At 44.6% G+C, this 17,576-nt stretch overlaps 1 protein-coding gene across 1 annotated transcript in view; it reads right to left on the bottom strand.

The window, feature by feature from the left end:
• MCC (MCC regulator of WNT signaling pathway) overlaps positions 1-17,576 on the bottom strand; it is a 309,233-nt gene that overhangs the window by 101,613 nt on the left and 190,044 nt on the right. The window contains exon 3 of the mRNA XM_052646856.1: positions 9,169-9,311. Within this exon, the coding sequence (XP_052502816.1) occupies positions 9,169-9,311 (143 nt within the window). The remainder of the gene's footprint in view (positions 1-9,168; positions 9,312-17,576) is intronic.

Here is a 17,576-nt window from a genome sequence, read left to right as displayed (position 1 = left end):
CTTTAGGATTGACTGGCTTGATCTCCTTGTTGTCCAAGTGCCTCTCAAAAGTTTTCTCCAACACCACAAATTGAAAGCATCAATTCTTTGGCTCTCAGGTTTCTTTATGGTCCAACTCTCACATCCGCACATGACAATTGGAAAACAATAGCTTGGACGGCAAAGTGATGTCTCTCTGCTTTTCCATAATTATGGAATTAGAAAGTTACCAGGTGGTTTTTTTTTTTTTTTTTGGGCACATAGAGGGTCATCTCAGGATTCTAATGGTACATTATTTCATTCACTTAGAGGCATTTGTGAAGTGATTCCAAGTCACTCAGTTTAGAGTTGCAGTGATTAAAGCTTGCTACTCTCAGAGGTTAAAGCATTTGCCTCCAATGTGGGAGACCCGGGGTCAATCCCTGGGTGGGAAGATCCCCTGCAGAAGGAAATGGCAACCCACTCCAGTATTCTTGCCTGGAGAACCCCATGGACAGAGAAGTCCATGAGGTCGCAAAGAGTCGGACATGACTGAACGACTTCACCTTACCTTCACCAGCTCAATAACAGCAGCAGCAGTAACAACAAAACACTCCTACGGAGGCAGGCATTAGGCTGTATACACACCTGCTTAACTAGCAGAGGCAGAAAAGTCACAGAGTGGCAGACTGGCAGGGATCCTGGTGATCACTTAAGCCAGGATCAATACCTTTGTTTTACAAATAAGACCACGGACACTTCTAGAGGCTAAGTGACTTACCTAAGATTATCCAACCAGTTAGCACACAGCCTAATTCCTAAATTTACTACAAACAGAACAATAATATGATGGCCTAAGGAAAAGATTTTTTAAAAAATTCTTTCTCATTATTAGCTAGGGGTGAAATGATCTAATTGGAAAAAGTCAGTGAAGGTTTAACTCTTGCCATGCTTTCCAGACCTCAAGCTAAAGTCCTGTGGAATCAGCAGCATCTGATAAAAATGTTACTTCAGAAGCAATCCCTGCTGCTGCTAAGTCACGTCAGTCGTGTCCAACTCTGTGCGACCCCATAGACGGCAGCCCACCAGGCTCCCCCGTCCCTGGGATTCTCCAGGCAAGAACACTGGAGTGGGTTGCCATTTCCTTCTCCAATGCATGAAAGTGAAAAGTGAAAGTGAAGTCGCTCAGTCATGTCCGACTCTTCGTAACCCCATGGACTGCAGCCTAGCAGGCTCCTCCATCCATGGGATTTTCCAGGCAAGAGTACTGGAGTGGGGTGCCATTGCCTTCTCCTATACCTATCTTATTTTGGGGTGCACGTTCATGCCTTGTCACTGGACTGGGGTAACTGGTGAATAAGACCCAGACGGACATGCCTTGGAAGCTGTCAGTCAACTGTGGCCAGCCCACTCAGCCTACCTGACTTTGTGGTTTTTCTTTTGGAACACACTTGGTCTCTGCATTTAAAGGCAGAATTGCCCCCAAACAGCTATCATTTCTTTAAAGAACAAAGATGTTTTAGATACAAGATATTCTTTTCAGTTCTCTTAAAGGATCTATGGAGTGACTTCCCTGGGGGCTCAGAGGGTAAAGCGTCTGCCTGCAGTGCGGGAGACCCGGATTCAATCCCTACGTTGGGAAGATCCCCTGGAGAAGGAAATGGCAACCCACTCCAGTACTCTGGCCTGGGAAATTCCATGGACAGAGGAGACGGGTAGGCTGCAGTCCATGGGGTCGTGAAGAGTCGGATAAGACTGAGCGACTTCACTTTCACTTTAAAGGATCTATAGCAGTGAATAAGTGATGAGCAAATACCTCTTATTTTCCCATACAGCACAGAGGAAGTTCAGACTCATCTAGGAAACTTATGATGAATAACTGAACAAATGGGACTCTGAAATGCTCTCCTATGTATATAATAATTCATCCTTGTCACCCATGAGTACCAGTTTTAACAAGATCTGATAAAGGATCCGTATTCAAAAACTTCAAATAGTGAACAAGGGTGGAATGTATACCATATAAGAAAATAGGGAGAGAGAAAAACCCACCTTCTCTTTCTAGGTTTTATTTTTATTTCATCATATTTTATTCTTTAGGCCACAAGCTAATCAGAACAACGAGTTTTGCTGGGAGACAAAGAGGTTTTGGTTACACTGTGTTTGACATGCAGCAACATGAAGAGGGACAGAGAGCTGTACCACACAGGGCAAAGCGTGGGCCTAAGACCAGGGGAAAGGCCAGGCACACAGCACGGGCACGAGATTTTAGAGACTGGACTATGTGCGAGCACACAGAGGCTCTGGATACTTGCTCAGTCACCAAGTGAGGGGCACTTTGCAGACGAAGAAGCACAAGGGTTAAAGGCCAATGTGGAAGTGATATAAAGAGGAGGCGTCCGTGCTTTAGGGGTGCAGCCACCCTGGTGAAAAGTATGGGGGAGAGCCCAGGGTAAGGGCCAAAGCTGAGGATGGCTCTTAGGGCAAGAGGAGAAGGACTTGTGAGGCGAGGGAGGTTAGAGAAGGGAAGCAGGATTTAGGGTTACATTTAGGAAAAGGGCCAGTAACAGGAAAAAAGTCACCAAATTTTTCAGTTAAGAAATCACTGGTGATTTTCAAAAAAGTCTCTTAGCTTATGCTGCTGTAACAAAGTACCATAGACAAGCTTAAACGACAGAAATCTACTGTTTCATAGTTAGACTTCAGTTGGGTTAGAGAAGGAAATGGCAACCCACTCCAGTGTTCTTGCCTGGAGAATCCCAGGGATGGCGGAGCCTGGTGGGCTGCCGTCTATGGGGCCGCACAGAGTCGGACACGACTGACCCGACTTAGCAGCGGCAGCAGCAGCAGACTTCAGCTGGTAGTCCAAAATCAAGGTGCCAGCATGGCTGGTTCCCGGTAAGGGCTCTCTTCCTGGCTTGCAGATGGCTGCCTTCTCCCTGCACCCTCACATGGCAGGGAAAGAGCAGGAGAGCAAGTGAGCTCTCTGGGGTCACTAATCCTATCACGTGACCCCAACTTCATGACCTTGACTCAACTACATCCCATCTCCAAACACTATCACATAGAGGGTTTCATCAGATGAACTGGAAGGGGGGTGGTGAGTGGCACAATTCAGTTCATAGCAAAAGGAATTTTGGCAAACCACTGGGGTCAGAAGCCAGACAGCTGTGGGCTAACAAGCAAATGGGAAATGAAGCAGAAATCATGGACCACTCAGAGTTGGCAGTGAAAGGTTGATGTTATGAGAGCAGCTTTTGGGAAAAGAAAATAATCTCCCTGGGAAACAATCTGCTTAGACATCTTTTTTTTCCCCTCCTCCAGATACAAAGTGAGCTACTGACATATTTTTCTATTTTACCCATCTCATTATACAATCCCCCCAATTCAGACAAGCATTAAAACAAAGCCACTCAGAACATACAGTTAAGTGAAAAAGCACCTATTACAAATCAGTGTGCTATATGATCCAATTTGTTTAAGATATTCACGAGTAAAGATTTTTAGAAGGCCATAAATACAAACTGTTTATTCCAAGCAGATGAGATTTAGGATGCATTAGGCAGGGATCAGTTAGGAAAACAAACGCTTTTGGATGTTTCAAGCAGGATTTAATTTAGGCAGTTGGAAGGACCAGAGAAGAGAAGGGAGGGTGGAGGGCAGCTGGTGCTGTCAGCCTTGCCATCAGAGCTGTGATGGAGAGACTGCTGCTGCCCCTCTCCTGCCCACAGCTCAGGCTCAGGCCGGTCAGCGCAGAATCTTCATGCTCACCAGAGCCACCACAACAGCCCCACCTTCTCGCTGCCTTCCTGACCTGGCAGATCCAAAACTATCCCAGAGTTAAGGGAGTTTGGGAGGTAGTCCCCAGGGTCAGTCTTCTTTGATTTGGGGGGACTACAGAGAAGGCGTGGGAACGGAACCAGGCACCAGCAACATGCACTGTAACCTACTGTCTTTGGCTCCTTGACAACCAAATGCATCCTCTCACACATATACATTTCCAAATGGCTATAACAATATCATCAAGCTTCTGTAACTATCCCTTGTTCAATCGTATTAATAAGTGTACTCACCTTCTTATCAAAATGGGAGACCCCAAGTCCCAATTGATATCCATGGCTAGGTGAGCTTTCGTCTTCTAGTTTAACGGCAAGTTCACCAAAATCATGGAACCCAACTATTACATCTACGTTTTACCAATAACAACTCACCTCATATAATGGGAGAAAACAAGAAAGTAAAAAGGAAATTGCATATATACATAAACAAGCCAGAAATTATGCAGTCGAGTCATCCTTTTTGCAACTGGTTATGAGACTATAATTAATAAGTTTTGTCTTCCATTAGGAAATTCCAATTCCCTTGGTGTTTGGCCAACATCTTAGGTGGTTAGAGTTCTTAACCTAGTGCAGTAATTAGCAATCTTTATTCCTGAGGGGTCTGGCCCTAGATGGACTGACATGTACTGTAATCCTCTAATTTACTAACTTGTATCACTGGACAACATCCAGGAGGTATGCTAGGGAATCCGAGGAGTTCCAGACACAGTCCTCCCTGCCTCATGGTACAGCTACAATCCAGTTTCCCCTGGAGAGTTGGGGTCCCGCTAGTACAGTAGCTCCCTTCACTGCCTGTTGGTTCAGTGACACGAGATGTCCCAAGGGCTATGTGGCAGCAATGGAATCGCTGCTGTGTTTGCCAGTCATCGTTCCCTTGGGAATGAAACTTCTCAAACTAGCAGAACTCAAAGTTGCCAGGAGGGAAAGCAATAATTTTTTAAGTAGGCTTTTAGGTGTAAGAATGAAAGGAGCCTCTTGTATTTCCACTTCTTGGTTCCTGAAGCCAGAAAAGCAGGACCGTGTCCTGTTGCTACGTGGGAGCATTTACCACATGTACAGGGATTTAAAAAATGTTATCACCTGGATGGGGTGCAATGGGAGACTAGGTCCACTATGAGATTTATTGATGATGCCGCTTGTCACCTGATCTGGTATGGGCTGAATTATGTGGTATTGTTCATTGTTAGTACCACCCCAATTCTATGTTGCAGTCCTAACCTTCAAAGTGATGGTATCTGGAGATGGGACCTTTGAGATATAAGTAGATCTGATGGGATCCTTCACTATGGGATTTGTACCCTTCAGAAATAACAGAACTTGCCTTTTCCCTCTCTCCCTGCCATGTGAGGACACGGTGAGAAGGAAGCCTTCAGGAGGACAGGAAGACAGCATTCACTGAAGAAATGAATTGGTTGACACTTTGACTTTGGACTTTCCAGATTCCAGAACTATGGCAAATAAATTCCTATTGCCTAAGCCACTGGTCTACAGTATTTTGTTACAGCAGCCTCAGCTGTTGTAGCTTCATCAGTCTTCATCTGGACTGGAAGACTACAGGTATTTTTGGATCCCAGGGGCTAACATCTGCTCAGAGTGAATAATTAGCCCAGCATGTGGGTATCTCTTTTTCCTACTCTACAGTCTCCCCTGGAAAATGGGTAGAAAGACGACGGACTGCACTCACTTGTGACAGGATTATAAACATCTTCATTCAAGAGTTCTGGATCTGTGAAGGAGGTCTTGTAAGGGAAATGGATGAGAGGTCATATATTACAGTGGGAGGTCAAGTCCTTGTTCACCAGACAGACCAGAGATATTTCGATTACAAAGATCAAGTAAAACTTTAGTATGCTGCCCATTTATATCAAAACTGAAGACTCCATGATCAATTCTACATTATCAAAAATCTCTATGGGTCAAATAATTTTGATTACTACTGTAGCCCTGTACAGTAGCCGTGCCTACACTGACTCCAGGAGTGAAGCGGCATCAAAAACCCCATTTTCATGACATTATTCTTGATCCCCATGGCCTCTGGACTATGTTACACTAGGGAAGTTCTGGCATTTCAACATTATTTAATGTAATCCTCCAATGAATCTAGTTTTATTTAATAAAACTGCTGAAGCTAACATACTAAATCCAGAATCTCTAATAGGAACAGTGATATCAATAAATCATCATCAATCCAACACTATATTCTTATTTCCTTGGTCTAGGACAATTAGGTCCTAATCCTACACATATTCTTCTCAAGTTTCTGTGACTATAAATGAATACAATCTTACGTGTTATCTTCCAAGGTTGGATTTTCTGCTTATCCCCCTGGGGCATGATTGAATTTAGCTACTTTTGGGCCTAAAGATAAAGAAGAATGGAGTAGCAGTGAGGTATGACTATATCTGGTACCCTTTACCTGGGTTCAGCCTGCTACAGAGCCTTCCAGCAAAGAAGGACTAACTTGATCAGACAGGGAGGGAGACTGCTTCTGCAGGAGGGGAAACTCAGTGGAGTTTGCAGGCTCTAGGTATCTTGATTTATTTGAATCTACCCAATGTCTCCATTCAATTTCTCACCATTTCATCTTTTCCTATCAGTGCTTAATCTTTAACCTAAGAGATCTGATGTGGCTCTGAATTCAACTTACGTTGGAATTCAGCGACCTGCAGTGTTTCATTATTGACTACATTAGTCCTGTGGCTATAAGAGGTGGGAAAGTCTCCCAGGGCAGTCACAGAAGGTCTCTAGTTCTCTGACTGTGACTGGAGATAAATATTTTAAACTATGAAACTGTCACTTCTTTTCTCTTATGCAATTCAGTATGGCTTCCACGTGGATACATCATAAACCATTCCCTAACTAATGATTTTTCAGCTTTTCCAATAAATTCTTAACTCAGGCCCAGACTGAAGTGACAAGAAAGTCTCAAAGGTACCAGGATTGTGCCAGATCAGCATGACAATTCTCTACACCCGGGATACACCAAACAGTTCAAGGCATTTGCCACCTCTGGGTCATCTTTGGACCTGAGTGGCGGTGGCTAGGGAGGTGCTTTAGCCACCAGAGCTCAGAGGACAAGAGCCTTGTCTTACTGGCCCACATGTCTGCTCATCTTCCAGCCAGGCAGGGAGTCCCCTCCTCAAGGAGGAGCTAGCTCATTTACATATGAAAACTGGCAGAATTTAATGTGACATCTGTACAGATGCAACCTTCCTTTAAATAAGAGGGTATTTTAATATGAAACAGTTTGGCCATTAAATTTAATCTAAACATCATGAAATTGAGTTTTCCAGGTGACATGTGATGCATTTTTTTTCACAACTCACTAAGCCCATTTGCCTTCACTTTCTCAAGACTTTAAAAGAGCAATATGTTTTTAATGGAAATTACGAATTTACCAACGTACTCTGTCAGCCTCCTTTAAGTCTGCTATAATCATTTCTTTGGGCTGAAATTCTTCTCTGCTCTTCTAACCTACAATCACTGAAGACCAGGATACAATTTAAAGGCCTTGAGGTTCTAAACTGGAATATGAGATGTACTGTGTGGCTCCAATTAACAGCAAAATTTTCCACAACTTTGCCCAGAAAGAGAGGCCCCCAAGTACCCTCATCAAGTAGCTCCATCCTTACTGTGACTCTCAGAGTTGGAACAAAACACATCCAAAATGTCTTCTGACCCAGGACTTCTAGAGGGATAGTTTAAAGAAGCTTCCTTTAAAATGGTCTTAATTGTGGCCTGTAAAAACAGTCAGAGAACAAAGTACTCTTCTCCATAAAAGCAGATGCCAACCATTTGTTTCCCTCAGGGCTATTCTCTGAGCATGGGCAGGAAGATAAAAATTCTTATCCTTGGCTCAGTAAGTCACTTTAAGCAAACCCTCTTCTCAAAAATGGGCAGACACAGCTTTGTGCAGGAGACTTTGGGGCCCACTGATTGATGAGCAAGGAAGGCAGAAACCCCAACAATTACTTTTATGGAAAGAAAACTGAATAAAGGCAGAGATGCTGTGGGTTCTAACTCCACCTCTCCCCTTTGCTAAGGGTAACTTAAAAGCAGTTGCTTAACATTTTTAAGCCCCAGGGTTTTCACTAATCAATTGATGGATCGAATCTTGTCCCATCCCTTAGGAGTTTTATGACACTATGCCAACATCGGCAAGTCAACTGAGCTCAAACAAATTTTAGATTATCTAGAAGCATATGCTATTTTCTTGGGCTTCAGAATCACTGCACTGAGGATGATGACTGCAGCCATGAATGAAAAGATTTGCTCCTTGGGAAAAGATTTGCTCCTAGGACAAACCTACACAGTGTATCAAAAAACAGAGATATCACTTTGCTGACAAAGGTCCATATTGTCAAAGTGATGGTTTTTCTAGTAGTCATGTACAGATGTGAGAGCTGGACCATAAAGAAGGCTGAGCGCCAAAGAATTGATACTTTCAAACTATGGTGCTGGAGAAGGCTCTTGAGAGTCCCTTGGACAGCAGGAGATCAAACAGTCAATCCTAAAGGAAATTAATCCTGAATATTAATTAAGCATCAACTGAAGCTGATGCTTAAGCTGAAGCTCCAATACTTCGGCCACCTGATGTAAAGAGCCAACTTACTGAAAAAGACTCTGCTAATGGGGAAGACTGAGGGCAGGAAGAGAAGGGGGCGACAGAGGACGAGATGGTTTGAAGGTATCACTGAATCACAGAGTTAGAACAAACTCCAGGGGATAGTGAAGGACAGGGAAGCCTGGTGCGCTGCAGTCCATGGGGTCACAAAGAGTTGGATATGACTTAGTGACTGAACAACAGCAAAGAAGCATATGTAATAGTTAGTTAAAATCAATATTCATAAATCTCTCCAAATCCCCAAGGGAGATAGAGGGGGTTGCATTCAGAACCTGTTAATAAAGCATCTCACTCACCTTCTTATCAGTCAACTGAACTTATCAGACAACTTCCACCCTGTCTACCTTTCAGGGTCACGAGGGTCAAAGTCAAAACAGAATAATGGAGGGGAAAGCACACAGCTGACAGAGTAGAGACAAAATACTCATCAACTATAAAAACATTAGTTATAAATAAATGAGTCTGTTGTAACTCATAGCAAGTGTGAAAGTCGCTCAGTCGTGTCTGACTCTTTGTGACCCCATGGGCTACACAGTCCATGGAATTCTCTAGGCCAGAATACTGGAGTGGGTAGCCTTTCCCTTCTCCAGGGGAATCTCCCCAACCCAGGAATCGAACTCAGGTCTCCCTCATTGCAGGCACATTCTTTACCAGCTGAGCCACAAGGGAAGCCCATAATTCACAGGGGTAACTTCAAGCATAAAACCCAGAGGGGTAGAGAGACAGCCATGACTTGGAGCCAACTACCTGATGGTGGAGCCTTGCAAACGATCTATCTTCTTATTGAGCTCAGCGATGATACTGTGCAGTTCTGTGATGCGTTCCTCGTACCGAAGTGTTGTTCGCTCCTGGACGTCCTCATGCTCTCTCATGAGGTGGGACTGCTCACACTGGGATCAAGAGAACAAGACAGAAGTGCCAATGAATTGACATACCTAACAGCAAGAGAGTCTAAGTCTTATAGCCTCAAATCATCACAACCTCGACATAGAGTATGCCCCAAATGAACATATACCTGCTCACTGGCCCGGAAGACACATCAACAGCTGAACTTCACAAAGTCCCTGATGGCCACTCAAGTCTCTACCTTTTTAGCTCTACATTTCCAGGTGGCTCTAGTGGTAAAGAGCCCATTTGCCAATGCAGGAGATGAGATGGAGGTTCAATTCCTGTGCTGGGAAGATCCCCTGGAAGAGGAAGTGGCAACCCACCCCGGCATTCTTGCTTGGTGTTGGGAAGATCCCCTGGAAGAGGAAGTGGCAACCCACCCCGGCATTCTTGCTTGGAAACCCGAAGGACAGAGGAGCCTGGCGGGCTACAGTCCACGGGGCCACAGGGAGTCAGACACGACTGAGTGACTGAGCACGGCACACAGCTCTCACGCGCTCTGGGTAAAGGTCCCTCTGCCATCGCCCATGATCTCTGCTGCACTATTCCTGTCTTCTGCTTCTCCCCAGCCACAAAGCAGGCAGAAGCTGCGCTCAGCACGCCAGCAAATTTGGAACGCTCAGCAGTGGCCACAGCACTGGAAAAGGTCAGTTTTCATTCCAATCCCAAAGAAGGGCAATGCCAAAGAACGCTCAAACTACCACACAATGGCACTCGTCTCACACGCTAGCAAAGTAATGCTCAAAATTCTCTAAGCCAGGCTTCAACAATACATGAACCATGAACTTCCACATGTTCAAGCTGGATTTAGAAAAGGCAGAGGAACCAGAGATCAAACTGCCAGCGCCCATTAGATCATAGAAAAAGCAAGAGAATTCCAGAAAAAACATCTACTTCTGTTTTAATGACTACACCAAAGCCTTTGACTGTGTAGATCACAAGAAACTGTGGAAAATTCTTCAAGAGGTGGAATTCCCAGAACACCTTACCTACTTCCTGAGAAATCTGTATGCAGGTCAAGAAGCAACAGTTAGAACTGGACATTGAACAATTGGACTGATTCCAAATTGGGAAAGGAGTAAGTCAAGGCTGTATATTGTCACCCTGCTTATTTAACTTATATACAGAGTACATCATGAGAAACACTGGGCTGGATGAGGCACAAGCTGGAATCAAGATTGCCAGCAGAAATATCAATAACCTCACATAAGCAGATAACACCACCCTTAGGGCAGAAAGTGAAGAGGAACTAAAGAGCCTATTGATGAAAGTGAAAGAGGAGAGTGAAAAAGTTGGCTTAAAACTCAATATTCAAAAAACGAAGATCATGGCATCTGGTCCCATCACTTCATGGGAAATAGATGGGGAAGTCATGGAAACAGTGGCAGACTTTATTTTTGTGGGCCCCAAAATCACTGCAGATGGTGACGGCAGCCATGAAATAAAAAGATGCTTGCTCCTTGGAAGAAAAGTTATGACCAACCTAGACAGCATATTAAAAAGCAGAGACATTACTTTGCCAACAAAGGTCCGTCTAGTCAAAGCTATGGTTTTTCCAGTAGTCATGTATGGATGTCAGAGTTGCACTATAAAGAAAGCTGAGAGCCTAAGAATTGATGCTTTTGAACTGTGGTGTTGGAGAAGACTCTTGAGAGTCCCTTGGACTACAAGGAGATCCAACCAGTCCATCCTAAAGGAAAGCAGTCCTGAATATTCATCGGAAGGACTGATGCTGAAGCTGAAAGTCCAATACTTTGGCCACCTAATGTGAAGAAGTGACTCACTGGAAAAGACCCTGATCCTGGGAAAGATTGAAGGTAGGAGGAGAAAGGGGTGACAGAGAATGAGATTGTTGGATGGCATCACCAACTCGATGGACATGAGTTTGAGCCAGCTCTGGGAGTCGGTGATGGACAGGGAGGCCTGGTGTGCTGCAGTCCATCGGGTCGCAAAGAGTCAGACACGACGGAGCAGCTGAACTGAACCTTCTTTTCGGAATCTGAATCTTGAGTGAGTGTATTGAAGGTCGCATGTTCAGTTCACTTGACTGAGGGTCCTGGCGAGACTGTATGTCAGTTCCTGCTCCCTCGAGTCCAGAGATTTCTTCCCATGTTCTGTATTGCTGCTCATTTTTTCTTTTATCAATTCACTCCTTTTTGCTATAGTTTGGTAGGATACACTTCAGCCACTTTTAAACCAAATAATCCTAGATTCTATGATGCCATTTCTTATCTGGCTGGCCATTTGCAGACAGTATTCTTTCTTTCCAGACTATAAACTCCGGGAAGGCAGCGGCTGGGTGTTTTCATGACTTAGCCCTCACACCTGGCACACAGCCTGGCTCACTGCGGGTGACTTAGGAGGGTGATGGAATGAATAAATCACTGTGAATCAGGAAGCTGAGGAGCTTCCCTTGCTCAGCAGTTGATGGATTAAGAAGCAGCAGATGCTATAAAAACGTTTTTGCATCTCAAGTTTAAATCCTAAGGAGCCTGTTCGTCTCTTTCACTTCTCTCCTTCCTCCTCAACCCCCCATCAGTCACTGTGCATTTCATCTCATTTACATGATAATAAAACACTAGTCAGTGACAGAACAACGAGTCCCACCTCTGAACAAGGAGTCCCTGTCTACTGCGTTCCACCCTGATTAATTTCCTGCCCAGCAGAGGAATTTTAATTTGATTTTTGGCAAGGTTTTCGTAATGCCAAGAGCCAGTTTTGCACTTTCAGGGCTGGTGGCAGGAGGGCAAGGGTAAGACTTCTTACCTACTACCTCCAATGTCCTCCGCTCTCCATAAATCTGCCAGACTCCCAAAGGGTGCAACCCAGAAGCTACTGGGCAGGGACACAAAGCCTTTAGAAACAGACAGAATGCTACAAAAGCCCAAGTCAATATTGAAACAGAAGCACTCAGGAAAGCACGATAAACACATTGGCAGAAACCATGGCAGGGGCCACACCTATGCAGCACAGCTTGATCACTATGACCACACTAGGCAGTAACTGCCTGGGTGCTACTCAGTGCCCCAGAAATAAGACTGGAGGCAACAAGGTTGAGGAACCTGCACTGCAGACGTCAGGGAGAAGGTGACTTTCAGAGAAATGGCGATGTGAACTTGTTCTTAATGACAACCTGAAACATCTGATAACGTCTGCTCACGTCTGCTCAAGGTCCAACACACAGGAAGTAAGTGGACCCAGAGGCCAGGAGGAAGGACGAGTGAAAATCCCATCTCTATGGATGTTTTTCTAAACACAACCGAGCCCTGAAGTCATGCCTTTTCATGTCATCCATGATCCATCCCCCTTTAGGAGGGACAGCGGAGGTCCAAAAACATGACAGTGTCTCATAGACAGTAAGTGTCAGTGAATGAAAAAGGTTCTCCTTTCTTGAACACACTCAAAGCAGAACACCGTGTCTCTCCATTCCTGAAGATTATCTATGAGATTGTGATTGGTCTTTATTCCCATCTTCAAATTGTGTGTGTGAGTGTGTGTGCATGCGTGTACATGCCTGCATTGGCATGTGTGTAGTGTATATATAGGCATATGCATCTGATGCTCTCATGAAGGTCACCAGTTCCCCATCTTACAATAATTGTGGCATAATGACTGGTCTGACCTAGAACTCACTGATGCCATGGCTCATACTTTGCCATCTTGCGGCCTTGCTCTGGGGTTTTCCACATTCAGTTCTCTAGGGCTGTAAACTACTGTGAAATGCTTCCCTTCACAAGCCCCACGAGCTCTCAACTCTCTGTTAAATTCCCCACTTACTCCTCCTCTTTCAGTCTCTACAGGTCAACAGGCCACCACCACTACCACGAAAATGGACATGGAACTGCAAATCCACTTAAACCTGGAATGTGCAAGAACAAGGCAGAGGATCAGCTGATAACCGCTAAGCCCACTGTGCTATCCCTGTTGACGGTCAGGAGCGACCTGAGAGGTGAGCTCCCTTGGGGCTGCCCAGCCTGTGGGGAGACCAGATGGCTGGTGCCCAGATAACAAGAGCAGCTGGTGTCATACCATCTCCTCCCCCACTACCCCGTGTCTAACTGCAAAGTCCGCCCTGAGGGTATGAGTACAAACAAGACACAGCAGGAAGCCCAGTGATTCAGTCAGACCAGAATGCGTAGCTTAAAGGAGAGAAAAGATTTCTGACTTCTATTTGGAACTCAGAGGTTTGTTTGGGAGTAGAAACAAGAACATCTTGGAGGAAACAAATTTCTCAGCTGAAGGCAAAGATCTCCGGGTTACACTCCTATATTTTTCCATAAGTATGTTTTTTCAAAATGGTGGAAAGCCTCTCTAATTTAATACTTCCTCAGAAGTAATAGATATGTCTTGATTTTCTAAACTGTCTAAGACACCATGCTGGGTGCCATAGGGAGCATCACCGTGACGTCTGCCTTGAAGTGGAGTGTGGTCGCAGCTTCTGAGCAGATTTCTCTGCTGGTGAATAAGAAAGGGAAATAAGTGGAAAGTTGTGAGGAAGAAGCAGTGGCAGGATGGTAGCCTACAGATTCTTTTCTCAGTGAAAAGAGAATCTGGGAAATCATCATCTAAGCTCCCAGCCTCTAGATGAATGAATGAGAAGACAGAGCTCACAGTTGACATTATAGAGCAACATCCCCTTGAGGCATCTGGTCAACCACGCTTCACTCTTTTTATGCCCAGTCCAAGATATGTGGAAGTGCTGCTCTCCAAGCTTAGTGAAAAACAAACCCTTGAGCATTTCTAAGCTGCGGTGTGGGGAAAAGTGGAGCAGCTCCCAGAAGGGCAACGGCACAGGGCAAAACAAGCTATCACCTGCAGGAGCCAAAAGAACTCAACAAAACACCCTTGTTAAACAGCTCCCATCAAGCTACACAAGGCCAAGCCCAGGAATGGGGCACTTTCGTGCAGGAAAAGTGGAAGATGGGTGGGTGGCACCCAGAACAGACAAAGGCATTCTGTGAGCAAACAGTGCCTTCCTGCCCTGGCGACCTCCCGCACAAGCAGGACTGGCCTGTTAAAGCGAGGCCCAGTTCAAACAGCACACTCCATATTGTTACTGACCCATGCCTCTCACTACCCTGAGTTTTCAAGAGTATTTTTTAAACTCAGGAGGTGATTTCAGCTTTTCTGTTTCTCAAGGACACAGGGTAGATCACACTGTATGCTGTAAATCCATGTAAGAGTCACCTATGGGGAGGTAGCCCAGTAAAGCCTCATTTAAGAAGGTAATATAACCATGTCAACCAAACAGAGAAAAGAAAATGACTCCTATTACTACTTAACGGTTATACACATTCTTAGATTTTAAGTTACAAATTTAAGCACATTATAGAAACTTCTAAAAAATGATAAAAAGGTACCCACTTTTTTTATAATCCATGAAGACAATCCTTTTTCAAATAATGTTCATTTCCCCCAGTATTTTCTCATGTACATGGGGCGCCACCGGGACCATGCAGAATGTGCATCACAGAAGCATCAGTACCCCTGCGGCAGCCGGCAGGGACATCCACCTAGACTCTGGTTCACCTCTATCCATGAATGTGATAGAATTATACTTCTCCCCCTTGAAGCTGGATAAGGCCACGTGACTTGTTTTGTCCAATGACATATGAGTAAATATATACCTTTTTTTTGCCTAGAAGCCTTTCGGTACTCCTGCAGGCTTTCCCATATTCCCTTCCCCTGGCCGTGGCTGCTGACAACACTCCAGACAGTAGAGGCTATCAGCTCAGGAGGCTGGGTGAGGACCAAACTGCAGTTTCCTGCCAGCCCCAGCAAGCTCCCAAAAAGAAGCCAAAAAATAAACCTTGGCTATTTTAAGCCACTGACAATTTGGGGCTATGTATTATCATTGCATATCCTGATGATACAATCATTTTATAGATGAAAATGGAATAAATGCACAGGGACTGATTTATTTATCAAAACCCAGATAACAAACAGAATGCTCTGCGAAATCCTGATTCCTGAGGACGCCATCACGGAGCCCTTGATGAAGCTGTTGCAGCCAGTCTTCTCCCCTCGACCCACTCCCAGCTCCTCGACTTGCGGGCACATCTCCTCCTTACCATTTACTGAAATGGTCTCAAGTGGCAGCAGAGACATCCCCCTTGGTCTCCCACCCTGAGTCACCTCTGGTGGACTCCAGGAAACCTGACCATTATGCCTTACAACACCAGAGAGGAGCTAGGAAACCCACACAGCTTTCTCCTCAACCCCTGGGGACCACCAAAATAGAAAAGTAGAGACAAGGGGGTATAAAGCAGGGAATTCTAAATCCCTCCCGCTCCCACCAAGCCAGCTTTCGTTGCCAACGTCAATTACTCAACAACAACTCTCTGAACTGAAAGCAATGGCAGCTTCTTCTAGCAAAACTTGCAAATGAGGGATTCCTTTTTCCTACTTACCGTGCAGAAACATCTCACACAACTTCAGCTGACCAAAACAAAAAATGGTTTCAAACAACACATGGCTTTTTATTCTTCTATTATTAAAGAGAGGGACATTTGGAGGTTTCCAACTATTTTTGACTGATCCAACAGTACTGCAGAGCAAGAAAGCCTAGGCTTGAAGCATCTCGTCTGCCATGCATTTCTGGAGGTCAGTATCATAAAGAACCTGGATATTTCCTGCAACTACAGATTTTCAGTTTGAAAGGCAAAGAAAAACACAAACAAACTGGAATTAGAGAGGATGGAATGTTGCTTTTCCTGACTTTCATCTGGTGCTTACTACATCCCCTGAGCTTTTTCTCTAGGTTTCCGCTCTTCTATCATGATGATGAAGCAAATTTAAAACCTATATAAATACTTGCCTCTAGCCACATAAATTCATGAAACTGTCTGTATGGAAAAATGCTTAATACAGGCAAGCAATATTATCACAATCATCAAGAATAAAACCCTTTAGGCTCATTTTTGCAGTTGGTACCACCCAGGGATAAAGCTGTGAGTCAGCCTTGAGATAGACTGGCCTGAGAACTTGAGTCCTTGTTGGAAAAATCCTGTGCAATGCAGTGATGCTAAGAAGCTTTATGGTTTTCTTAATGTTCTCTACTGGGTTTTATCTTACTCTGCAGAGGCCACTGATCTTTAATCATCATATTAGTCTCAGTTGTCAATCCTAAGGGTATTATAAACTCCATTCTTGAAAAATGCAAAGCTATCATTCATGTGTTAACCCTCTCTATCATCCTGGGAAGGGGGTTCACATCACACTGGATTGATGGCAAGTAATACCACTCAGGATGTTTCTATCCTCATTCAAAGTCCTTGCCCAGGTTCTCTTGAGGGGTGGGGTGGGGAACCAGACCAACTGAACAAAGACACTCAGGACCAATGGCAACATCACTGACAAAACCCAACAGCCAAGCAGAGGACTGAAGAGTATAAACCAGTAGGGAAGGGATGGGGGGACAGAGACCCTGGCAAGGAGAAGGCATCCAACTGGCCTCTGTGATGATCTTATATGGAGAGAAAAAGATGAAAGAAAACATTCTCTCCGTTACATTGAATGAAAACTATGTATTTTTTCTTCCTAAAAGCAAGCAGGAGAAAATTCAGAACACTTGCTTTCTAAAGATAGAAGTCCACCTCAGAAGTAGAAGGTGGACTCTATTACTACTAACCAATTTCGAAGGGGCTCAGAAGCTTGCTTTATTATCTCCTTCTGTAGTGCTTTTTTAAAAAGGAGTTACTAAAGATAATTTTTGGCATACTGCTGCTGCTGCTGCTAAGTCGCTTCAGTCGTGTCCAACTCTGTGCGACCCCAGAGACGGCAGCCCACCGGGCTCCCCCATCCCTGGGATTCTCCAGGCAAGAACACTGGAGTACTAAATGCATAGAAAATATGCTGAAAGCATCAAACCAGTACTATATATGATCTTTGGCAGTTTCCTACCGGGCTGTCCCAAGATGCTATTTAATGTTGGTACACATGTATGAACATCTGTACCTGTTGGATTCGGGAGGGTAGATATATTTAAACTAAATTAATATGTGCCCTATTCCCTACTCTTCTTAAGATCTGCAGGGCAGTCTGGGCATCTTAAAAAACAATACAGGATTAACGTGGCTATGTTGTTGTTGTTTAGTTGCTAACTCGTGTCTGACTCTTTGAGATCCCATGGACTGTAGCCTGCTAGGCTCTTCTGTCCATGGGGACTCTCCAGGCAAGCATACTGGAGTGGATTGCCATTTCCTTCTCCAGGGGATCATCCCAGCCCAGGGATTGAACGTGGGTCTCCTGCTTGGCAAGCGATTCTT

This window comes from Budorcas taxicolor, chromosome 10 (assembly GCF_023091745.1).
Source record: "Budorcas taxicolor isolate Tak-1 chromosome 10, Takin1.1, whole genome shotgun sequence".
NCBI classification, from domain to species: Eukaryota; Metazoa; Chordata; class Mammalia; order Artiodactyla; family Bovidae; genus Budorcas; species Budorcas taxicolor.
The sequence above is the reverse complement of the archived record's forward strand: the minus strand, read 5'-3'. Positions and strand labels throughout refer to the sequence as shown.